Genomic DNA, 26,160 nt, shown 5'->3' on the forward strand with positions numbered 1-26,160 from the left:
TCTTTTTTTTTTTTTTTGGTACCCTCTTATCTTACAAAATTTAATGAAGTTTGCCAGTCGGAGGCCTGGGTATATTGCTTCAGAGAGTTTTATTAACCTTTAGGTATTTCTGTGTTCACTAAACAGTCTTATTAATGATACCCTTTGTCTATAGGAAAATCCACTGCTGGAAATTTTCTTGTTAATCCCCTTGAGCCAAAAAATGCAGAAAAGCTCCAAGTGAAGATTGCTGATCTTGGAAATGCCTGTTGGGTGGTAAGTTAAACTTAGCTTAGTGCTGTGTTATGAAGTGACTAGGAATGAATGAAAAGTTGAACTTTAATTGTGCTAAGGAAGAAATCATCTGCAGGTCTATACCTAGATTGCCAGTTAACATCTTTGAATATTTTTTCACTTTTTTCTTTGAATATTTTTTCACTTTTTTCTTAATCTTCTATTATAGAAAAGTTCAAATATACTTAGAAAAGTAGAGAGAGTGGTATAATAAAACAGCCCCCACTCCCACTCCAGGTACCTATCACCCAGATTCAGTAATGTTAACTCCTGGCCAATCTTGTTTTATCTGTATCCTAATTCACTTTCATACTCAATGATGCTTATGTTCATACTTCCCTGTTATTTTCAAAATTGGTATCTAACTTATTAATTGTAAACTTTTAACTCATTTAACATATTTTGGACACTTTTCTTTGTCAACCAGAAAGTTTTATCAAATTCAGTTGGTTATATAGTATTCCCTAATGTACTTAGTTTTTACACATTTTTGATAGCTCTTTGTGATGAGCATCTTTGCTCATGAATCTTTGTGTGGTTGTCCTTAGGACATGACCTATTGTGATGAGCATCTTTGCTCATGAATCTTTGTATGGTTGTCCTTAGGACATGACCTAAACATAGAATTCCTAAGTCAAAAGTTGGGTTCTTTTTTAAAATGGATTTTTGATGTATAGTGTCCTGTTGATACTGTTGCTTACCTAGCTAAGAATTTGGGGGAGGACATTATTTTTAATGGACACCTCAAAAATCTACAGTAGAATGATTTGCACATAAATGACACTACTCGGAGTCATATACTTTGTAAACAGGAATGTTGAAGATTGCTGAAGCAAAAACTATGCGTTATCGAAACTCCACTTTAATAGGTTTTACGTTTCTTTTTATACTTCAAATTCTCTATTCCGTATGGCATCCTGTACCTAATGGTTTATACTAGAAGGATCTCACTTCTAGGATATTGTGATAACCTTTTAGGAAAAAAAATGAAGTCAGAGCTTAGCACTGACTGGTAGGAATGGGGTAAAACTTTTCAAGTAATTAGAATTACTCTACCGTACCATGGTCTGGTCTAGGCCAGCCAGTCTTCACCTGGATGACTGCAGTAGCCTACTCAACTCTCTCCCTTCAGCTGCCCATGCCCCCTACAGACTGTTGTCAACACAGCTATCAGAGTGATCCTTTTAAGTGTGAGTCGCAGTGACTTCCCTCAAAATGAATGCCAAAGTCTTTACCATGTCCCACACACCACCAAGCAAATAGTGTCCTCCTTCTGCCTGGAATTCTCTTCCCAAGATAATGTGTACAACTCACTCATTTTCTTCAAGTTCCTATTCAGCTGTCATCAGGGAGATCTTCCCCTGAACACCTAACATAATTAGCAAACCACCACTCTCCAAACCCATGCACCTTTATTATATGCATTCATGTATTGTCTCTTTCTTCCTCTCCCCCCCTCAATTTTTTTTTCTCCATAGCACTTATCACAGTCTGATACTGTATAGTTGTTTGCTTACTATCCCTAAATGTATGTCCCATCACAACAAATTTTTTTGTTCACGGCTGTACCTACAGTACTTAGAACCCGGTACCTAGGAGGTGCTCAATAAATATTTAAGTAAATGAATTGTGAGAAACTCATTGGCTCTGTCACAGATATCACATGGTACAAACATCAAATGCTTCAAGCTTCTGGGCCTTTGTGTTTAGAACACCTTCCTCCATTATTTTCTTACCCAGTTGGCACACTTTTCTTTATTCTGCTACAATTTTTCATGTCACTTTTACTACCACAATTACTCTGTTTTTGTCCGCATGTCTCTTTTTATTTTATTTATTTATTTATTTTTTAAGATTTTATTTATTTATTTGACAGAGGGAGAGAGAGCACAAGTAGGCAGACAGGCAGGCAGTGGGAGAGGGAGAAGCAGGCTCCCTGCTGAGCACAGAGCCTGATGCGGGGCTCGATCCCAGGACACTGGGATCATGACCTGAGCCGAAGGCAGACGCCTAACCAACCGAGCCACCCAGGGGCCTCTCTTCTCTTTTTAAAAAATGTGCCCTATGCTAAAATGACTTTACTTTGTTTTCATTCATTCACTCCTTCAGCCAACATAGGCACATGCTCTGACCTTGGTACGAGGACACAGTGTGAACTAGACATCAGTGTCTTGTCCTGCTGGGTCCTAGTCAGGACTAAATGTCACATCTTACTGATCTCCGCAGCAGAACAGCATCTGGCATTCAGTAATAAAATTGTATATGATTTTCAGATTGCTTGATTTTTTAAAGTATTATATTCTTTTCAGTTATGCATGTATATAATTTATGTCGATTCAAAAATCTGTCCCCTCCCTTTGCCAATTTTTTTACTCCCCACACATCAGTATTTACGATCATATTGCTAATAAATAACTTGGCTATACTGCTCCCAATTTTTTTTTTTCCAATTTTAGGCATTTTACTACAGGATTTACGTACCATCACTGCATCCATCCCCCATGTTCCCAATTTAATATGATTTTGGCTACTTAATCATTCCGTGTTTGCATTATTGGGACCCAGTGCTATCTTGAGCATAAATTGTACTGATTCTTTTTCTGTTTCTGCCTAACACTGTGTTTCATTTGCTTAGTCATCTTTGTACTATTTATTAATTAATTCAATCCCACGCTTTCACCCAGTGGTATAAATACGTATACTTTAATGCATACAGCTACCTTGAGTACTCTTTCAACTTCTTCCCGAAGAGCTCTATCTGGAACCTGGAGTCTTCTAACCTGTGTTCGCCTGTTGGATCGCCCCGGAGGCCTGCGGCGTCACCGCCGTTCAGATTTCCTTTCACCATCATCCTGGAGATTATGTTTACTCTCGCTTTATATCCCCTACTTTCTGTCTCTTTGATCTTCTTTCTTGGTTTACTGTAAAATGATTGTTTTCTTTGTTTGTGGTTTTTGTTTTGTTTTGTTTTTTGTTTTGAAGTATATACAACTTGTAGTGGCTTCCTAAGAAGGGGTGTGTGAGACTGGGAGGGGGGCACCTTGCATGTCTGCTAATGTCTCTGTCCTACTTTCACACTCAGTTGGCTGCATGCAAAGTTTTAGGTTGAAAACAATTTTCCTTCAGAATGTTTGTCATTGCTCTATTATCTTCTAGTTCCCTGACTTGTTGCTGCTAAAGACCAGTGCCATTCTGATTCTTGATCCCTTGTATGCAGCCTTTTCCCCTCTGAAAGTCTCTAGGATCATTATTTCACAGTGCTATGCCTCACTTGAGTCTGTTTTTATCCATTAGATTAAGGACTTGGTGTGCACTTTTTTTTTAAGTTTATTTATTTATTTAAGCAATCTCTACACCCAACATGTGGCTTGAACTCACAACCCCAAGATCGAGAGTCAAGCTCTTGCATCTGAACCAGCCAGGCACCCCTGGTGTGCACTTTTAATTTTGAAACTCTAGTTCTTTGGTTTTGACTTTTTCTTTGTTGTTTGTTTGGTTGGTTGGTTGGTTTTTTGTTTTATTTTCTTTCTGTCCTCTAGCTCTGAAATCTCATTATTCAAATGTTAGACCTCCTGTGCAGGTATTATCTTACCTGTCTCCTATTTTCTGTCATTTTCTTTTTGCTTTATTTTCTGGGCTATTTCTTGACTAGTTATTATAAGCTTTATTTTTTCTCATTTCTCTTACTACATTTTTACTTTTCAAGAGTTCTTTGGTTCTCTGATTATCTCTCAGAGGCTATAATTTACTATCTCATTTTTGACATTTTTTCTTCCTATGTGATGTCAGTTGCCTTCTTTCTGCAGGAAAACAGGGTTCAACATGCAGTTACATAGTCACTTAACTTCCCTGTTTTCAAAATGGTACTCTCCCCTCAATTATGTGGCGCATCCTTCAGAGACCCAAGCTGTTAGATTGCATCATGCCCTGTGTTCTGGAGCCCTGTTTCTTTAAAAGATGTTGTTGTTGTAAAATGTTATTTAGTTGTTTTAAGATTTTATTTATTTACTTTAGAGAGCACGCTAGAGAGCACAAGGCGGGGGGGAGAGGGACAAGCAGACTCCCCGCTGACCTGGGGCTTGATCTCAGGGTTGTGAGATCGTGACCTGACTCGAAACCAAATCAGATGCTTAACTGATTGAGCCACCCAGGCATGCCATCTTTAAAAGATGTTTAAAGCAGTGTTTCTGGGTTAAATCCCACCCTCACTTGGCAGTGATAGCCGACACTGCCAAACCCCAAGCCCTGAGGCAAGGAGTACTATGGTTTACATCCCAGCGCTTCTCAGCTTTCACCAGTGGCGTATTCAGTTTTCCTGGATCCACTAAGATGTTTACCAGTGATCTGTTTTTCAACTTGTAAATTTTATTGCTCTAACTTCTTTGTCATTCTGTGTCAGTTTATGCTTTAAAAATTAACACTGAATTCTTACTAAGGTGGAGTTTTAGGAGTGAGTGTGTGTTTGTATCTGATCCACCTTCTTTACTTTTAGGATGTGTGTTTGTATCTGATCCACCTTCTTTACTTTTGCTGATTCTTGACCTCATCATTTACAGCATCTTTTTAAGGCAGTAGTGAGGCACAAGGAGTAAAGACAACTCCCTTGAACAGCATATCCATTTTTCTAAATGTATCACTGAAAAGGATGCCTGGATCCAGTTGTGTGTGTGTGTGTGTGTGTGTGAAGGCTTTCCCACACCAAGCAATTCTTGGACACTAGTCTGAGAATTCAACTCAATTCTGACATTATCTACCTGGAGAAAAATAAGATTCCACAGATAAAGGGCTCAGTCCCACAAGACCTCCCTCCACTTCAGATGCCAGTTGCAAGCCCAAGTTACCTTTGCTTTTGACCAACCAGCTATAAATTGGAGGTTCCAACAACCCCCTCCAATTCAGGATGCCAATCACATGTCCAGATTATCACCTGTACTTCTGACCAACTGGCTATAAATCAGATTCCACACCCCTTTCCTTGGGTCTGATTGATTTGCTAGAATGGCTAACAAAGCTCGGAAAAGCCCGTTTAATCACTACATTGCTGATTTATTACAAAGGATATTAAAGGGTACAAATCAATAGCCAGAGAAAGAGATACATAGGGTGAGGTCTCAAAGGAGCTTGTCCTCATGGAGCTTGCAAGGGCCTGTCCAGTGGCATGTGGAAGCATTCTGGTTCCCCAGTGTGGAAGCTTCCCAAACCCCCTCCTTTTGCGTTTTTATGGAGGCTTCATTACATAGGCATGATTGATTAACTGACTGACCATTAGTGATTATTCAATCTCTAGTCCCTCACCCCTCCCCTCCCCAGAAATCAGGGAGTAGGAATTTTCAGTCCCACCCTCTGTTCATGGTTAGTTCCTATAGCAACCAGCCCCCATCCTTAGGTGCTTTTCAGAGTCAGCTCATTAACATAAACTCGGTTGTGGTAGAAAGGGGCTTATGAATAATAAGACACCCTAAGTTTTACCTTTACAGCTCTGAACGATTTTCAGGAACCGAGGACAAGAGACCATATATACAAATATACTCCCTCATTTGCTCTTACTGCTCCAGAAATTCCAGGATTCCAGGGGTTTAGGGAGTTGTAGCCAAGAAGAGTGGATAAAGACCAAATACATATGGATATAGAAATGCATTTTGAATGACGCATACACCTGAATGTTGTATATGTGTTACAGTATCAGAATCCCCTGCAGTATATTTTCACTTCAAACTAAATATCCGAGCCCATTGTTTTCCTGTAAATCCACTTCCCTAAGTCTCTCACTCTCTGTTTTTGTCAGCAAACAGCTAACCCATTAGGCCTCTGCCACGGAGTTCCTTTTGGCTGTTCCTACCATCTCCCACATATAGCCATTGAATTTTTAAATTCTGCTTATTCTTTCTTGGCTCTCCTTGAGTTTACTCTTCCCTCTCCTATTTCCGCAGTCAGTGTTCAGATTTTCATTCCTGGCCACCAACCAGAAAATGACTGGAATGATGTTCTCAGATGTCTTGTCATTCTTCCTACAGCATACACTTCTGTGCATTAACATGGAGTGGTGCCGAATGAAATCCAGACTCTATCCTAGCAACTAGCTGTATGTGGCTTTAGCAGATGTCTTCTGGCCTTTGTTGGTGATGCTCTCTCTACCAGGAGTACAAAAGTGGTGCTTTTTGATCAGTCTTTGTCTCTTTGGAGCTCTGGTCAACACTGGTTTTCTACCTGAAGCTTTCTCTGCCTAATATCTCCTCTTCACAAATGTTCTTCCTTGGGGCGCCTGGCTGCTCAGTTGGAGGAAGATGCGACTCTTGATCTTGGGGTCATGAGTTTAAGCCCCACCTTGGGTATAGAGATCACTTAAATAAAACTTTAAAAACAAACAGAAACAGATGATCGTCCTTGTTTTTGAATTCCAGTAGGATTAGAGAATCATCCTCCACACTTTTTTGTTATACGTTTCTTAATATTATCTGGATTTTGTTTTGTGTCCATGACTCATTCTAAGCTTTTTTCTGCAATATTTTTTATTATGGCCAACTTCAAACCTATACCCAAGTAGAGAAAATAGAACCCTGAAACCCTGTGTCATTATACTAGCGCCACCCAGTTATTATCAACTCATTGCCAGTCTGTTTTCATCTATACCCCCCACTCTGCCACCCACTCCAGATTATCTTGAACTATATCCCAAGTATCTTATTTTCATTCCCAAATATGGCTTTCTAAAAGATGATTCTCTCAGGTAACCATGACACTGTTGCTATACCTAAAAAGTTGGCAATTCTCCGGTATCAAGTATTCAGTCTATTTTACCAGTTACCTTGTAAATATTCTTTTGTTTGTTTGAAACAGGATCCAAATAAAATCCATGAATGCAAAATCGGGTACTATGTCTCTTAAATTGCTTTTATTATAGTTTTCCGTTTTCTTCCCATACAGTTTTTGTGTTCAAGAGATTCCGATTGTTTTGCTGATTGCATTCCCATGGTACTTAACATGGTCTCTGTTTCGCCAAGAATCATGTTTGAGTTTTTTGGAGGAGTGAGGGGGATGGAGGAGAATGGGGCCAAGAATTCTTTATAGATGGTGCTTTTAAGTTTCTTGAAACTTGAAGCCTAATCTTTTATTTCTTCATAATGAGCACATAACAAGGAAAGTTTGAATTGAACGTAAATTGGTGTCATTTATTTGTTGACGCACTTAATAACTATAGACAAATGACCAGCTTAATTTTTGCTTGGGGTAATAGTTTTCCATTTCTTAAAAAGTGATTGTTATTCCCTAATCCGTGTATCTATATTAAGGTTAAATTTATATGTTTGCAAAAATAATTTGGAGTAGACAGCATATTAAAGCAAAGTACTGTTTGGAGCTAATAGCATCAAACTGATACTTTTAGGAAACTAGCTAAATGAAGACTGGTTTGAGGCAAACTTAAGAGACTTATTTTAATCTTTTTTTTCATGATTTGTTACTTTTTAGAATAAGTGATTTTTAAAATACTGTTTCCTTCTCCATTTACTCAGCACAAACATTTCACTGAAGATATTCAAACAAGGCAGTATCGCTCCTTGGAAGTTCTGATAGGATCTGGCTATAATACCCCTGCTGACATTTGGAGCACAGCATGCATGGTAATGTTTTTTCCCCCTTGACCTTCACTGTTCGCTAATTTCAGTAGACCAGCAAATTTACAAACAGGAAAAGAAATTTTTTTGTGATGTACCACTGGCACTCTAAATCTTATGTCTGGAGAGGTAGGAATATAAAAGCTAGTTAAAAACATCTGGCATTCTGTGGCACCTGGGTGGCTTAGTCGGTTAAGTGTCCAACTCTTTGATTTCGGCTCAGGTCATGATCTCAGCGTCGTGAGATCGAGCCCCCGGGTTGGGCTCCATTCTGGGCATGGAGCCTGCTTGAATTCTTTCTCTGTCTCAAAAACAAAAACATCTGGCATTCCATTTTGTTGTGCCAAATTGCTATTGGTTGAAGGCACCAAATGTTTCTTAGTACGGGCTTCAGTGGAGGGGATTAAAATAACTGCTCTAAGGTGATGCCACTTTTGATGTGGAGATTACCAGTACCCTTGCCCTTTCAGCTCTGATCTGTTTTCAGATTAGGAAAACCCCTGGAAACTACTTCATTCTGTATAGTTTGACAGTTCCTCAGGCATCTTTGCACCTCAAAAGATGTGAAAGAGTCTTAAATTGCTGCTTTGTCCCTGTCAAACAAGTACTCAAGTAGTCAGATTTAGTTGATATTGAACGATTTCCCACAAGTAGCCTTTGTTGGAATGTGTTATATTGTTTCCTGAAATGGAGTGTACTCTTCAATTTGTAATTGTGTGTTTCTTTACTTGTTTCTCTCCCACTAGGTTGTAAGTGCCATGCTGACAGGAACCATGTCTGTGAACTATAGCTAAGTGTCTGGGTCAGGGCCTGGCACAATCTGAGGGGTGCTTACAGGGCAATTCTAATGCTAACTACCCAGAGTTTTGGCAGACTTCACAGGTTAAGGGCATAGTTTCCCAGGAGCCCCCTCCCTTCAGACACCAGCTGCAAGCTCTGGAGTCCACAGGCCACCTGCATTTCTGACCACCTGGCTACAAGGGGGGTTCCATCATCCTTTCAGATTCAGTAACTTACTAGAATGACTCACAGAACTTGGGAAAGTGTTAAACTGCTATTGCAGTTTTGTCATAAATCAAAGAGTTGGACACTTAACTGACTGAGCCACCCAGGTGCCACAGAATGCCAGATGTTTTTAACTAGCTTTTTAATTCCTACATATCAGAACCAGTCAAATGAAAACATGCGTAGGGTGAGGCCTAAGAGGGTCACAAAGGTGAAGCTTCTGTGTCCTTAGGACATGTCACTTTCCCAGCACATCAGTATGTACCACCAGCCAGGGAAGTTCACATGGGCTTCAGGTGCCAATTTTTAATTGAGGTTTCATCACTTAGGTATGATTGAATGAATTGTTGCTCGTGTGGTTGAGCTCAGTCTCCAGCCCCCTCTCCTTCCCTGGAGGTTAGGATAACACTGGCTCAAAGCCCCAATCCTCACACAGTTGGGTCTTGTCCAATTAGAGGCATATCCAGCCCTCTTAAAACTCTCTAGGGAGCCCACCATGAGTCACCTCATCGGTGTAATGATAAGGCGGTAGGGGTCCAACGTGAATGACAAAAGACATCATCACTTGGAAATGCGAGGCTTTTAGAGTCTTCCTCTCAGGAAACAGGAACAAAGACCAAACAAATTCTTTATTATATAGCAGTACTTAATAAATTTTGGTGGACCATCAAGTGAGTAAACTAAACCAGAAACCTATTAAACTGTCATTTCAGTTAACATTTTTCACAGTCAACTTGGGGGAAAACTTGAGAAACTACAAATTAGAAACCCCAGCCTTTTTTAGGTCATAGATTTCTTGAGACCCACATTCCTAAAAAACTTTGTCTTCCAGAGGTAATAGAGTTAAAACCGTGTTAATATGGCATGACCTTGTAAATCATTGTGTTATGGCATATCAACAGTCTGTTAAGATGGTGGACTGTGTGAAATGTAAGGTTTGGTACTGTGTGCACAAGATGAAAGAACATTGGAATAAAATCTAAATTCTTTCTTGCCGTACTTTAAAGCTTTGTATTTTGAGGAATTAGATTTGCTAGAGAAAATAAGCAATAGAGATGCCACCAACTACAAAATATAACTAGTTTATAGATGACATCTGATTTATTATGATGTGGTTCTTAGTAGTGGGTTAATTGTTTGGGGGCAGTAGGTCCTGCTTGCTATTTAGTATATTAATACTAAGGCAAAAAGATAAAAGGGGAATTAACCTTGTCCCCTGTTTGGACCAGCTCACATGTAGGAATTTTCTTGACTGAGGGAGGGAAAGCACTTCTCTCGCATGAGACAATTATCATGAAAATTCGAACCCCCCTTTGTTCCCTTAAGTTTCTCTTACTTTGCTAATAGACATAGAAATGTTGCTTTCCATTTAGCCATAACCAGAAATAAAAATAAATCTGGAATATCAGAAGTGTCTGGAAATATGGATCATCCTGCATCCAATGCAATTAATTGATGGAAAGATTGGAGCCCTTTCTGAGAGAGAGAGAGATTGCCTGCCACCTTAGTGATTGAGACTACCAAGTTAGATGGCAGTTATAAAAAGGGAGGGTTCCATGAAGACCATTTTAGAGTGGATAAAGAATAGATGTTTTTAAATCCTCCATTCTATAGATTTTAACAAATGTATAATGACTTGTATCTAACCACTGTAGTATCATACAGAATAGTTTCACTGCCCTAAAAATCCTCCAAACTCTGCTTATTCATCCCTCCTTCTCTACCCCCAACACCTGGCCACCACTGATCTTTTTATTGTCTTCATAGCTTTGCCTGTTTCAGAATGTCATAGAGTTGGAATCATAAAGTATGTAGACTTTTCAATTGGCTTCTTTCACTTCATAATATTCATTTAAGGTATGTCTATGTCTTTTCATGACTTGATAGCTCTTTTGCATTTTTAGCACTAAATAACACTGTGTTGTCTGGATATGTACCAGCACACTGGATTTCATAACTGGTGTTGCCTCTGGTTGTCAGCATGACCCTGACTGTGGCAGAACAGGCTCTTTGGTCAGTGTGAGGCCAGCACAGGAGTGGGAATCAGGGACCCTGGATTCTAGGATGGGCTTCCTTGCCTGTCAGTTTGGGTTACAGTTTTCTCATCTATAAAGGGAAGGGTGTTCAACTAAGTGTTTTGTTTGTGACTAGAGCTTCTGCTAGTTTTCACTTCTGACATTGTGATTGTTTGGTTTGGTTTGTGTTTTTCTGCTGTTATCTTACTTATAAAATTGTAACTACTAGCAACTATCATATATGTTCCAAAAAATAAAGTTCTCTCAGAGAACTTGAGGTAACTAGTTATAAGCGTGTAGGTGAAAAAATTTAGAAAATAATTAAAATCTTAGAAAATTTTCTTTATTTCCTCAAATTTTAATTTCAGTGTTTTTACTGAACTCCCACTATGAGGCTTTGAAAAAGTACTGGTTTCAGAAGAGATTAACAAATTCTGATGAATGAGAATCACAGTTTGTTTCTTTTCTGCTTTGGGACTATAAGCCTCAGGACGATTAGAGGGTAGAGCAAGTACCAGCTTCAGTTCCGTAATGAACTGCTAGAATATAAAACCAGCTAGGCCTGGTCCGGGATAGTACCGTTCAGGTAATATAGTTTTGAGAAAAGCTGTCCTCTCGTGAAACTGCAGAAGCCGACTCTGGCAAGCCACTGAGACCTAAACCTAGGACTGAATTAGAGAGTGTGCTCCAGAATCCACCCCACAGTTCCTGAAATTGTCTGGACCATTGACTTAATCAAAATTGACCTGTGACTGGCACTTGACTAACAACTGTACTTTTATACCAATATGGTCCTTTATAAAATTGCTGTTACATTACTTTTTTTAAACCCATTTTTTAATCAGTGAAAGATTAATATAGCCCTGTCACTCAGATGCTGTCTTTCCATAATGCTTGGCACATATTCTAAAGGAAATCACTTTCTCATGCTTCTTGAACACTGTTTACAAGAGGTTTTCGTGTAGAAGACATGTGCCTTTCTTTTCCTGGTAGGTGAATGCCAAACCTGCCAGTCACATAAAACATGAATGGCTCTTGACTGCATTTACACTTAATCTTTTTCTGATTTTCCTATAGACCTAGGAATTGGGGATTCTACTGGAACAGTTTAGGGAGTGCTTCCCAAAGCAAAACTTAAAAATATACTTTTTGCCAAATAATTAAGTCATAGGTAGAGAGATGTCTGTCTTGAGTTTTTTGGTTTTGATTTTGTGTACAGAATCTTAATTTCTAGCCATGTAAAATTATAACAAGAAAATAAGACCTGCTCTTCTCACGAATAATTTAATAACTTAGAATCACCTTAATATCCACATGTGGCCCTCGCTAAGCAAAAAGAGAAATTCAAGAGCTGAATTGCTGATAGGGGGATGGAGTGGAAGAATCCATATGTTGATGTTAACAGTTTTTGCTGTTTTCCTGCTCCATTTTACTAAGAAACAGGTATGGAAGGAAAACTCCTTAGGAATAATTGCAGACATTTTTTTAAATGATCATCTGCAGCTTTTTCAAAGAAGAAAAAAATTACTTCATATTGAGCCACATAGTAAGCAATAAGCTTCCCAAAGGCTGCTTTTTTGTTTTTGTTTTGTTTTGTTTTGTTTTAATGCTTTCATGTGGTGTCCTCTTTTTCTTAGGCCTTTGAACTGGCCACAGGCGACTATTTGTTTGAACCTCATTCAGGGGAAGAGTACACTCGAGATGAAGGTGAGTCTCCTTAACCGAGGATCTCTGTGCATGGCAGTTACACTTTCCACGCGTGGCTAACACGGTTTGTTAGTACTGAAGAGCTTAGTCTTTTTAGTGTGCTAAGAATATATAAATCCCAGAAAAGATAGAAATATAGAATGTTTTATATTAAGTATTAGATACACTAGATATTTTATAATAGCTATTAAAGAACTATATGAGGATTAGAGAAAAGCCACAGTTGGTTAAACTAAAACTTGTATTTGCCGGGTAATTTCTTCTAAAACCTCTGGTTATCTTCCTTTCTATATAGATCAGTGCTTCATTCTTTACCCACTTTGAATTACCTGTTCATCAGCTTGTTGCTCAGTTAGGCCTGCAACTTTATTTGGAAATCAGTAATTTTATATGCAGACTACTTGAGTGGTGTTTGTGAATGCAGGCACTATATCCTATTTGTCTATATAAATTCTACAATTTTTAGCATTCTTTTTTCCCTTTCTAAAAATTAAAACCATACTCTTTTCCTTGTAAATGATACTTTTTTCTTTGTAAATGATTACATTTAGAATTCCATTTTAAAACAGTGTTATTGGGTCTCCTGGGTGGCTCAGTCGGTTAAGTGTCTGCCTTCAGCTCAGGTCATGATCCCAGGGTCCTGGGATCGAACCCCCGCATCAGGCTCCCTGCTCCATGGGGAGCCTGCTTCTCCCTCTGCCCCTCCCCCTGCTCGTGTTCTCTCGCGCTCTCTCTCTGTGTGTCTCTCTCTCTCTCAGATAAATTAAAAATCTTTAAAAAAATAAAACAGTGTTATTGATTTACATTCTGTGATAGCTGATGGGAAAGGCCCAAGCTGTCAGTTGCTCCATCTGAGAGGCTGTGAAAGCACACAACTGAATATGTGATTTTTTTTTTTATTATGGTGATGTCCAAATAACTTAGATAATAATGGGAATGAAAGAACAATTAAATGTTTTACCTTCTTTATTATACAGTTTCGGCAGGTTTTGCTTTCAGGATTAATGGGGATTGCTTTGAGAGAGCACTAGCAATGTACCCTCCCAATGTGGAAAATATGTCCTTTACTTTCTGTGCTTTCCTCAGTTCTTAGGGGAATCAGGTTGGTTCTGTGGAACCAAGAATGCTCTCCATTTCTTAAACCCCGGTCCCTTGGGATATTAATAGGCAATGTTAGTAGGGCCTGCCGATATTCCTAACACATACTGTTTGGAAAAAGTTACGCTAATTCCGATCACCAAATGCCTATTTCAGTGGGTACAGTTTGGATGTGTTTTCTATATAAGCCCTTTTAAGAATATATGTAATTACTATCTGTGTATACACTTAATTTTCCCTAACCTCTGCTTCTTTTTTTGCCAGTTATAAGTTTGGGGCTTTGAACTTTCTTAGAAATGCTCTACTATAACTGTTTGAGCAAGTAATTGATTTTTTTCTCTTTACTTTCCTAGACTCCCTGTAAATAGTGTGTGGTACAGAACACATATAGCAGCTGGAATTACACTCTGTAGGGTCTTATGCTACCAAAGTGTATATAAAAAGTCCCAAGTAAGGGGCAAGGGAGAATTGTCTATTCTAGATATTTAGATCCAAATTTTATTTCCTCCTATACTAGTCAGCACTAATAGTCCTTAGATGAAACTTCAGACTACTGCAGTTTGGCCCATAAGAGCAGAAAAAAAGCAAGCCCTTATCCCCTAGCTAGTATATGCATAGTTTGTTATAAGTCATGGTAGGGCTGGGGCCTACCTAAGAAGCATTTTTTCTGATGTTGTTGATGTTCTACAGCTCTAACTCGGAATAATACTTGATAATTTTGCCTATCAGGTATATCAGTCCTATGATTAATTGATAAGCCAGAGACAGGCTGCTGGAATTAAATGTAAAATAACACATTCAAGAGAAAAATAATTGGGGCGCCTGGGTGGCTCAGATGGTTAAGCATCTGCCGTCGGCTCGGGTCATGATCCCAGGGTCCTCGGATTGAGCCCCGCATCGGACTCCCTGCTCTGCAGGAAGCCTGCTTCTCCCTCTCCCACTCCCCCTGCTTGTGTTCCCTCTCTCGCTGTGTCTCTCTCTGTCAAATAAATAAATAAAATCTTTAGAAAAAGAAAAAAAAATAATTCCTTGGTATAGGAAAAATATTAAAAGAACCAATATTTCACTTGGAAGTTTACAGTAAGATAAACTGTAGTCTCATTTCTACAAAGACATTTATTTGCAGGTTTTGCCTAAAATGGGCAAAAATTTCATGGTGGCCAAGTCTTGTTAGAAAACCATAAATTCAGTCAAAACTGCCAGAAGGTTGTAGTGACTTGATGAACGTAAAGCTGTTTTAAAATGACAGCACTGAGTCCTTTACTTGAGAAACAGATAGGACCTGAGACCGTCACAAATTCCCAGATATATTAATGTCTCTGGCATATTATTATTATTCCCCTGTAAGATGATATTATTGGAAAGGTTATAGTCATTCCTTTTGACCTTAACGATTCTATAACTACAGGATTAAAGTCATTTATAAAGCTCTTTTGTGGCTAACAGCCATCGCTTTTTAAAATTTCTTCCTATTCTTAGTTGCTGTCACCTGCAGAGTAAAAAGCTAGTAGAGTTGCCTGTGAATGTGGATGCTGCCTGGTCCCAGGCTCCCCGCGTGGTGCACACTTCGCTGGCAGTGCTCATAGTCCGTATTCATGCAGTGACCGTTACAAGGCACTGCTATGATATGGGTATCTTTTAGTGGCCTACAGAAGTCAAGTAGCTGTATTTTAAAATGTCTGTGCCAATTTCTACTTTAAAAGTGTGATTTATTTTAAAACAAACACACAGCTCTCAACTACACATGATAAGATGTGGGTTCATTTTGAGTTCTAGCTCCTGGTTAGCCCTATACCTTCAAGTAGGCCATTTATTCTCTCTGAGGTTCTGTTTTCTGATCATTAAAATGGGGTATCTGTTAATTTTGACCTGTTCTACAGGGTGATTGTAAAAACTCAAATAATTGTATGTGAGTGCTTTAATTGTTGTGAACTTTGTTATATATAAAGTGATATTATTACTACTTGAAGCCCAGAGCAGTACCATAAATAAATAACAGTCTCTAAAGCATATTGGTACAGTTTTTTACCTTATCTGAAAAACCCACCTGAATCTAGATGTATAGACAAAATAGAAGTAAAGATATAGATAAGCCTCCAAACTCTAGAGTGGGACTTGCCAGCTACTATCAGGTGACCAACCACCTGAAATAATTCTTGACCTTCCCAGTCTCCCCTGGAGTATCCTTGGTTATATTTGTAGTTACTCTTAAACAGCTAGGCCTGAAAAAGCTATTCATTAAAAAAAAAAAACTTCTACAGCTTGTCCTTGATCCTGTTCTTCTTACCCTTCTATTTTAGACCACATTGCGCACATTATAGAGCTGATAGGCAGAATTCCAAGACGCTTTGCCCTCAGTGGGAAATATTCACAGGACTTCTTCAACCGCAGAGGTAGTATTATTAACACGAGTTTTCATCTAGGCCCCAGGGATACAACTTCAGGAAGCAGAGCATTCACACCAAGATTGTTTTTAGTTATCACTCAAGTCCCACTGGAGTGGGTGCCTGATTTTTTTATGGTTTTCTGGATTCTCCATTAGATGGATAGAGTCCTCTTCCTATTTAGGACAGAAAGTAAGGCTGAAATGTTTTACAAAGAGGTGTGCATGCTACTCTTTCTGCCATTGTCTAGAACTGCATTTGTTACTCCTGTTATGTATGTCTTTTTTTTCCCCTCTCCTGAAATGTTTGAAACATACAGATCACATTGCATTGATCATAGAACTTCTGGGGAAGGTGCCTCGCAAGCTCATTGTGGCAGGAAAATATTCCAAGGAATTTTTCACCAAAAAAGGTAAAATGAATGTGTTTGTTCCCAGCCATTAAGGGGGCAAAGTGTTTAAAAGTGAAGAGGTAAGTACAGCCAGGTACATGTTCCCAACACCTACAGAAGAATGGTCCTGCCTTGGATGCTGAGCTGTAACAGCAGAGAGGTGAAATAGTGTGGTCTAAAGCAGAGACTGGAGCCACCCTATCTGGGTTCAAATCCCAGCTGCTACACAACCTCAGTCTGCTGATTTCTAAATGGGGATTTTAAGTGTTTACTTAACACTAAATAAGTTGCTGTGTATGATAGTACCTGGCACATAATTGGTTGATTACTCCTACTTCTGAAAAATGGGCAGATTTTTGCTATCATTTGATCTAAGAACTGCCTCTGTCAAAGGGCAAGTAGTTTAGTTTAAGCTTCCTAAGGGCAGGACTCACTCATCTTGTAGCCCAGTGACACCTAAGATAGTCACTTAAGCACATCAGTCCTACAAATTAACTTTACCCTTTGCAGTTTTATAAGTTTATGTTATCACCGATTAGCGAAAGAAACAAAGATAATACTCTCACCTGAAATTTTGACTCGATAATATATGTTGGCATACTTAAGTGTGTATTTAAAAGCTGAAATTTGAAAACCTGACCTAGGAGGGACTAGAAAGGAGGGACCTTTTTTCCCTGTTAGCCATGGTTCCCTTTTTCCTTACGACCTCTACACTTGACAGCAAGCATCCTCAGAAGCATTTCTTAATGTTTCTTTTTGGCAGGAAAATAGTGAAGTGTTTCATAGGAGTTCCTCCTTGTGCAAAGACCAATTAATGGCATGTATATACCGAGTGGGTAATTAATCAGGCACTCGCTGCACACAGAAAGAGACTTCAAATAAGTGTTGTGTAAGTTAAAATGGTTATGTCAAAGAAGCAAGAATTAGAATGACATTTTAGAATAGTACAAAGTGTTGATGTAGCTATATCTGAAAGCTGTATGGGGTTTGTTGTTTTAGTCTTGTTGCTTTTATATAGGTTGGACATGGTCTTAGCTCTTTATTTTTAAATTACTGCCTTATTTGGAAGCAGCATTTACTAGAATGTTAAGCCAAAAAAAAAAAAAAAAATTGTTCTTGGTATGTGATGATAAACTGTCTTTGAACACCACATGAGACCATGTTGCATATATAGGCATTTAATATTCATTTTAGTGAATACCTAGTTCCTGCTAGGCCTATCCAATTTGACTGGGACAAAATATCCTAGAATGGTGGAGCAAACAAATCAAGATTTTAGGCCCTCATGGAAAATGGAGACACTTCCAAGGAATGTGTTAAAGAAGAGCTTTGTGAATAGAAAAGGATTAGATTCTGATGGCAAAATTTGGTTCTTTATAGAGCACCTGGATTAGTTCCTGGATTTCCACAAAAGGATCTTGTCACTTGTCAATGTCGGTCAGTTTCTTTTGTATTGTCTTTACTGTAGGTGACCTGAAGCACATCACGAAACTGAAACCCTGGGGCCTTTTTGAGGTTCTAGTGGAGAAGTATGAGTGGTCTCAGGAAGAGGCAGCTGGCTTCACGGATTTCTTACTGCCCATGTTGGAGCTGATACCCGAGAAGAGAGCCACTGCTGCCGATTGTCTCCGGCACCCTTGGCTCAACTCCTAAGCCCCAGCCCAGCGCCGCAGCAGAGATCACATGCTGACCCTTGCCCCTCCCTGCCAAGCATTTCCCTCTTCCCTTTTCAGGGTGAAGCTCTTCCTTCAAGGGTTTCCTAGGTTTTTTGTTATTGTGGGTTTTTTGTTTTGTTTTGTTTTTTTAATCCAACATGTTCATTTGGGTTTGCTTACTTGACCCTGTGGAGATTCCCCCACAGCCATTGGGCATCCTAGGTGAATTTGGCCTTGATTGGGCTCTGCCAAAGACTAATATACTAAGATGTGGAACAGCCTCTCACCCTGTACCCTTGTCTTTCCATTAAAACACGCTTTGAATTATAAGCATCCTTTTTAAAAAGAGCTATGAAGATGATGAGCTCATCCTTTTATTCATTGACTCTAAGAGTCAAATTTTCTAGTGCATCTCCTATTGCCAGCATAAGGATGAGAAGGGGAAAGGGTGTTACTTCTGTGTACAGCAGAGACATTAAACTTGCTGTGTCCAGGCTGCATCATCTTCCTGGATTGTTTCTGTTGTTCTCTATGTTCACATTTTGTCCCATGACTTTGAAGTGACTATCTTTTTAAATGAGCTGTATCAACACCAAATTTGGATACCATTTTATCACTGTTCAAAGCACTATCAAATTCCTTTCATCGTCCCATAACTCTAAGATCCTTGAATCTTTGGTCTGATTTTTGGTGGAAACAGACAACGGAACCATTGACTAGTGATTTCTTCAGAACTAGATGTTCTGCAAAAACAGTCCTTTCCTGTGTATCTTCTGTCACCCTAACTGCAGAGTTATTTTGATTGGCTGTTTTGGTTTTTGTTGTTTTAATCCCTGGCTGGCACTTTACTCATTGCACTTGAGTTTACTGCCCCATAACTAAAGAATTCAGGATGACTCCAGAAAGGAGATCTGGGTTTCAGAGATTTCCCCTCTAAGAAGAAAATTTCCTAGAATTCCCAGTTCTTTTCCAGTCAGTCCCCTACTTCTATTTACAGCTTTTTCTTTACCTTGTCCAAAATTTAACCTTGAAGCAGTTTTCCTCTGTGGCTTTACCATTCTCATTTTCTCAGAGGCTTCAGGTCTTAAATGAAATCCCAGCATAAAAGAGCCAAGGGAAAGGGTGGGGGGATGGCACTTTTGGGGTGGGGTGGTTTTTTTGGGGGGGGTTGGTTTTAACATTAGCCATTCTCTGCTGCTATTTCTTTGTATAATGTAAGTTTTTAACTGCAATTTTGAGATAATTGAGATGTACTTGAGGCTTTTTTTTTTTTTAATGAGGAAAGGCTTTGTGAATCTTATTTTAGAAGGGGCCTCTCCTAGACCTGCCCTAGACATTACATATTCCTCCAGTCATATTGAAAAGCAAAAGAGGGGCAGGTTTGGGGTCACAGCCACTTGTTCAGCACGGACCAAGTGGGCCTTGGGGATTACAGCATTCTGCGGAGACGGCTCCAGGACTGATCTACAGAAAGCCAAGGAAGTGCGACTTGAGGCTCTACTAGCCAAGCTGCTGATGAGACTTTCAGGTAGCTGACTCTCTGTATGGGAGATTGGAGTCCAGATTCTGCCATTTTTTCCACCAACAACAGCAAAGGAAAAAGTGGTGCAATTATGCAATCCATTTAACTCATAAACATAGAACCCTGTTGGCCAGCCATTCATCGGATCCTTGATTGGGTAGTCCTGAAATCAGACATGTTCCTGTAGAAAGAATTTTAAGTGAGGCTGTCTATGCACCTATCAAGAATAAAGAAAATAGATTGTATCCAACAACGGCAGGGAAAATCCTTCGGCAATTCTAATCCACTTTGGCTTTTCAGCTATATATATATATCTAAAGCAATAGCAGACTAGAACTGAATTCTTGTCTACACTGTAAAATAACAATTGCGCAATTACAGGAATTCTGGTGACGATATTAAAATGAAATAACCAAAACACAAATAGAAGGCCCCATTTTAACAACTGATGTGAGAAGAAATTTTAATAGAGAATCTTACAACTTCTTTCTGGAAACGTTTTCCCACCAAATAAGGGCTTTCCCCCCTATCATTTAAGGAGCCACATGAATTAGAAGCCGTAGAAAGAGGCAGCTATAGAATTTGATCTTCCAAGTACCCCATGTACCTTTATTGAACTTAATCATAATACTGTCAAATTGCCACGATCTCACTAAAGGATTTCTATCGCTGTCAGTTACAACCCCAAATGCATTTTTATTCTTTCTACTGGGTTCATTGTCTGTTTTCTTTATAAGTGCAGTACAATAAACAAATTATTTAATAACCTATGTGTCTCCAGAGCATTTCTGTTCCTTTAAAGGTTGCCCAAGTTGATCTGACCCAAGCTTCAGAATGGAGGGAAGGATTGGTTGAGTATGCTTTTTGAACTTAAATATGCAGTGAAACTGGCTGGCTGGAACACAAGCCACCACTTTATGGCATTTGTAGCTTTGCTTCTGTCCTTTAAATTGGGGGTAGGTGAGAATAACAGCACATTTCTTAGGAAAGTTGTCACTCCCTATATCTAGTAGTATTTTCCCAGAATATTTGTGGTGTGTCTTTTACCACTCCCCCCTCAGATTACAGTCACAGCACTGTAGGTGCAAAATGCCAAAGATTTGTGAACTCTGCCTAAGGCACCGGCATGACAAACCCTCGTACACAGGCTTTCATGGATTTGTCTGATTCGTTCCTTAGGATAAAGTCTTCGAAATAGAATGGCTGGGCCAGAAAGTAAGCACATTTTCATGGCTTGTAATAAATGTCAGGTAACTGATGTAGAGAACGGTTAGGGACTGTTTTTGCTGTGACCAGCAGTGCTTGAATGGGCCTGTTACAATCACACTCGTTTTATTCCCAATAGCCAGTTTGATTGCCAAAAAACAAGAGCGTCTTGTTTTAGTTTGCATATTGGATGAGTCGTGAAATCAGAAACTTGTTTCATGGGTTTTATTGGCCATTTGTATTTTCTGGTTATTTGCTACATTGCCCAGCTTTCTTTTGGTGTACTTCCCTATTTATTTGGTAAGGATTTGTTCTCTATTAAAGATAATGCATTTTTGTCGTTTTTCCATCATATATTTTCCAGTTTTTAATTTGCCTTTCATTTTTATTCGTGGTGTTTTTTAGTGTTATTCAGAGAAAGTCTTTCCCCACCCCTGAGCTACATAAACTCTTCTAGTTAATTGCATCATACTTAAGACATACGTAGTGTGTACATACTGTGGTGTTGACCAGAAGAAAATGTAACACCTTTATAAAAACAACCTAGGGGCGCCTGGGTGGCTCAGTTGGTTAAGTGTCTGCCTTCGGCTCAGGTCATGATCCCAGGGTCCTGGGATCGAGCCTCACATCATGCTCTCTGCTCAACTGGAAGCCCACTTCTCCCTCTCCCTCTGCCTGCCGCTCTCCCTGCTTGTGCTCTCTCCTGCTCTTTCTCTGTCAAATACATAAATTTTTTAAAAATTGCATGTACTCCAAAAATAAGGCCTAATGACACCAGAGGAGCTTGAATAGTCCTTTGTGTTTTGCCCACCAATTTGGTGCCTTTGGAGTTAGCAAGGCATTGGTAACTACTAGATCTCTTGCATAGTCTTCAGTATATGAAGATTAAATATATAAACTTTTATATATAGTCTATGAGCCTTGGAGACCTCCTGAGGAGGAAGTTTGTTTTTATGTCACTAAAGTCTTGGGGGTTTTTTTGTTTAAGATTTTGTCAGAGCGAGCACAAGTAGGCAGAGTGGCAGGCAGAAGGAGAGGGAGAAGCAGGCTCCCTCCCGAGCAGAGAGCCTGATGCGGGGCTCGATCCCAGGACCCCAGGATCATGACCTGAGCCGATGGCAGACGCTTAACCGACTGAGCCACCCAGGCACCCCTAAAGTCTTTTTAAAAGTTGGAATTTAGAAACTGCATGTATGATACACATTTGTCTTCAAGTCTCTGCACAGATACTAATCCACACCAAGTCCTTGTGACATCAGATATCCCAGTTAAAAAGCCAGAAAATTTGAGATCATTTTAAGTGTTTGGAAGTTTTAATTAAGCAAGTTTACATTAGTATGTCGTTGTGTTGCTGGCTGTACCTTCCTTATACGGGAGGAGGCTTTTTTATCACAATCTTTTGTCATTAATTCAGATCTAGTTTCTGCCCACTTTAACACAATAACAAGCCTTGCCCTGCACTTGACAGAACTGGACTGTTGTACAAGCGCACCAGTTGCCCGCAGCTGAGCTATGTCCTAGAAGTTGTGCCCCTAAGACCGTGCACTGGTTGCTTTGGATTTTGTAAATGTAGAGCAAAGTACCATCGCTGTGGGAAATTAGTAGACCCTACTACAAATCTTGAGGTTAGATAACAAAAGTGGGATGAGTTTCGAGGGTTAGGGCCCTTGTTTGATCTTTAGGCAAAAGTACCCCAGTGATTCCCGCCTGATACTAACACACTTGTATAATCCCCTCATCTTGAAGGTGGGCTGGACTTGCTGACTGTTCTAACAGATTAAGGCAGAAGTGACGGGTGTTACGTCTGAGGTTGGGTTACAAAGGGCTGTGGCTGCTGTCTTCTGTGCCCCCTCTCGCTCTTCTGGGGACGCAAGCCACCGTGTGAGTTGCCTTATGGGGAGGCCTGCAGCCCAACTGCCTGTGAGAAACTGCGTCCTGCAGACAACCACTGAGCTTGGAAGCAGATCAACACCTTAACTGCAGCCCTGTGAGAAACCTTGAGACAGAGGCACTTAACTACCCTCGCCAGATCCCTAACCTACAAAAACTAAAACGTTTTAAGCCACTGAGTTCTGTGGCAATGTGTTATGTATACAGCAATAGGTAACTAATACAGGGATGTAAGACAATGAAAGCATTTAAAATATCCTTCCCCTTCACCTCTCGGAAATGATTAATCCTCTCTTGACCATATCTGCTCAGGCCTAGTCATTGTTGGTAGAGTGTGGGCATCACAACCGTCCCAACAGCCCAGCCCAAGGCAGAGGCAAGCCAGAAGAGAGCAAGGAATAAGGCGACTTGGTTAGAGGAGTGCTGATTTTATTGATTTTCTATATACTTTCAAAGATGAGATTCCTGCCTTTAGGAATTTATGTAAAAGTAAAGCCACTTGAGCTGATAAACAGTTACTAGATAGCAACCAAAATCAATACTGTGATTGGAGAGGTTGAATTCTGAGTTTCTTTGAAGATAAAGCAAAAGGTCATCTGGGTCATCTGACTCATAAACAGATTTGCAGATCCTTCCCCAGCACCGGGTCATTGGTAAACCCACCCTAAGCGCTTTGGTGAAACATGCTATCCCTGGCAAGAGCAAGGTGCAGGCTGTCGGCAGATGCACCCTAAGTCCCCCAAAAGCTTCTGTGGAACACCATAGTTACTATTTTAGCGAGAGATCTTTAGAAGGTAGGACTTTTAGAAAAGTTACTTCTTATAAAAAGTAAAATTATGAGAAGTAAACAATTACAACTAGAAAAGGCACTAAGCTACAGAATTTGTCTGATTCTGTCATTCATCAGATTTGCATAAAGTAAGTGCTTGACTGAAATAATTTTATCAACACAAGAAAATATGAATGTAATTATTAAGTCCCATTCTAATAGTTCCTGTTACCAACAACAGGACAGTGTTGGGGTACTCATTCCTAATCCATCTGAACTGTACAAGAAACCACCCTCACTGGGCAGTTGGTCAAGGTATTGGTTAAAAACCATGCTCTACAGGGGCACCTGGCTGGCTCAGTCGGTAGAGAATACGACTCTCACCTAGGTTGTGAGTTCAAGCCCCATGTTGGGGATAGAGTTTCCTCTAAAGAAAAAAAAAAAGCATCCCTTACGGCCCAGGAATGAGAAACCTACTGTTTACTGTGTCAGTGACTACTCCTTGATCAAGTAACAAGATCCAATACATTTTTTTTTTGTATTTTTTTATTTTATTATGTTATGTTAATCACCATACATTACATCATTAGTTTTTGATGTAGTGTTCCATGATTCATTGTTTGCATATAACACCCAGTGCTCTATTCAGTACATGCCCTCTTTAATACCCATCGCCAGGCTAACCCATCCCCCCAACTCCCTCCCCTCTAGAACCCTCAGTTTGTTTCTCAGAGTCCATAGTCTCTCATGGTTCATCTCCCGCTCCGATTTCCCCCCCCTTCATTTCTCCCTTCCTACTTTTTTTTTTAACATATAATGTATTATTTGTTTCAGAGGTACAGGTCTGTGATTCAACAGTCTTACACAATTCACAGCGCTCACCATAGTACATACCCTCCCCAATGTCTATCACCCAGCCACCCCATCCCTCCCACCCCCCACCACTCCAGCAACCCTCAGTTTGATCCAGTACAGTTTTGTTCAGCGTTTACCTCCTCTCCTCTCTACCAGCACCCACTTTTTCTCTTCACTGGGTGAATGCACAAGACCAGGAGAAAAACACCTGTTCATCAGGTTTATCCACTGCGGATGATCAACAAAACCTGGTTTCTATGCACCATCCCCAGGCAGGAAGTAGCCTAAAGAACCTGTTTTTGTCTTGGCATTTGCTACAATGAGGTATCACCTAAACTGAGTTCCCCTCTGGAGGCTGGCAGAAGATGCACCATTTAGAGTGCCAAATCGCGAGTATTTTTTTTTTTACAAGAAATGTAATCTAACAAATTACTTGGACACAAGTAAATTTCTCAAGCCAGTGGCCAGTTCTGATTGGGTCAATGTAGGTACTAAGGGAATGTAATGTTGGGGTCCAAAGAAGAGAGAGTCAGTTTAGTCTCCTGAGTTTTTAGATCTTGTATTCACCCAATCTTTATAGGACTTCCTGAAGGATTCAGGTTCTGGTGGCCCCTCCATTCCTTACCCACCCCGATCATCAATAAGACAACAAAATGTGAGAAAGGAGAAACAAAGACCCCCAAACCTCCACTGAAATGGTCTAGCACGCTTACAACCCCTTCCTCAGCTGCCCCTTTAGAGCTGGGTGGCAGTTTCTAGTGTGCCTTCAGACAAATGTATCCTCAGGCAGGCAGGCTGTGGGAGACTCAGACCTGGGAGGTCCCAGACGTGGACTCATTAGCCCTCTCGTTTTACAGAGGAGAGGCCTCGAGAGGGTAAAGTGATCGCTGGTGTAAAGGGGATACAAAGAGACCTGGGGCCCCATCAGGAGAGTACCACCCGTGTCTCTCTGAATCTCTCTGATGTGGGTCACTGCAGTTCTGCTTCCCCTGAAAGTCTTCTGTATACAGTAGGAGGCCTTGTCTCAACGTCAGGTTCTAATCCTATAGTGAAAGGCTTCAGAACATCACATCTACAGTAGCCAGGGACAGAGAAGCATGGAAGGAACAAGTTTTTATCTTTGAAGAATTCGATTTCTTAATTTTCCATTGTCAGGGAAACAGTTGACCTGTGGTATTAAAAAAAAATTGCAAGAGTATAAAATCTGACATTTAAAAAAAGCCAATCAAACAAAAAAACCTTACCCATGTATGCCTCCATACGCTCTAACAGTTTGCTACTCAAAGTGCGACCATTATGAGAAGCAGGTTAGAAACACACGGTATTTCCCCCCACTCCAACTGAATCAAAATCTGCATTTTAACAAGATCCTCAGGTGGATTGTATGCATATTTGAGTTTGAGAATCATCTAATAAGTATGGGGGGGCAATGCTAATTTATAATTATTCAGAAAAGTGTATCTATGTGGTCAAAGATCGGATTAATTTTTACTTTGCAAAAATTAAAATAGTTGAAATGGAGATAATCCCTCCTCCCCACACAAAGTGCCTGGCCTGCTGGAGGTCCTCAATAAAAGGCAGCATTTTTTTTTTTTCATGTATTCCTTATTATTCTTGTCAAATCACATTTTGGAACTTAAAAGACAATAAGGAAATTGATATGTTATGCTTCCTTTTCAACCAGACATTAAAAGGGGTTACATCATATTTTTCTTTCTGCCTTGGCTATCAGGAAGCATAAAGCTAAATTTAATACTCAATACAGTATTATTATTAG

The 26,160-nt window shown here is 39.8% G+C and overlaps 2 protein-coding genes across 3 annotated transcripts in view; one reads left to right on the forward strand and one right to left on the reverse strand.

The window, feature by feature from the left end:
* Positions 1-21,164, forward strand: part of SRPK1 (SRSF protein kinase 1) — an 81,518-nt gene extending 60,354 nt beyond the window's left edge. The window contains exons 12-16 of one of the 2 annotated variants that reach the window (XM_032409944.1): positions 155-255; positions 7,785-7,892; positions 12,544-12,613; positions 16,415-16,507; positions 17,955-21,161. In XM_032409944.1, the coding sequence (XP_032265835.1) occupies positions 155-255; positions 7,785-7,892; positions 12,544-12,613; positions 16,415-16,507; positions 17,955-18,139 (557 nt within the window). In that variant the 3' untranslated portion in view covers positions 18,140-21,161. Of the gene's footprint in view, positions 1-154; positions 256-7,784; positions 7,893-12,543; positions 12,614-16,414; positions 16,508-17,954 lie in introns of both variants that reach the window. The other variant, XM_032409945.1, reaches the window with a different exon arrangement.
* Positions 21,165-24,482: 3,318 nt separating this feature from the next.
* LHFPL5 (LHFPL tetraspan subfamily member 5) overlaps positions 24,483-26,160 on the reverse strand; it is a 33,943-nt gene continuing 32,265 nt past the window's right edge. Inside the window, exon 5 of the mRNA XM_032409947.1 lies at positions 24,483-25,551. The gene's annotated coding sequence lies outside the window, so the exon portion shown is untranslated. The remainder of the gene's footprint in view (positions 25,552-26,160) is intronic.

Source organism: Phoca vitulina, unplaced genomic scaffold, assembly GCF_004348235.1.
Source record: "Phoca vitulina isolate PV1807 unplaced genomic scaffold, GSC_HSeal_1.0 scaffold11, whole genome shotgun sequence".
Taxonomy (NCBI): Eukaryota; Metazoa; Chordata; class Mammalia; order Carnivora; family Phocidae; genus Phoca; species Phoca vitulina.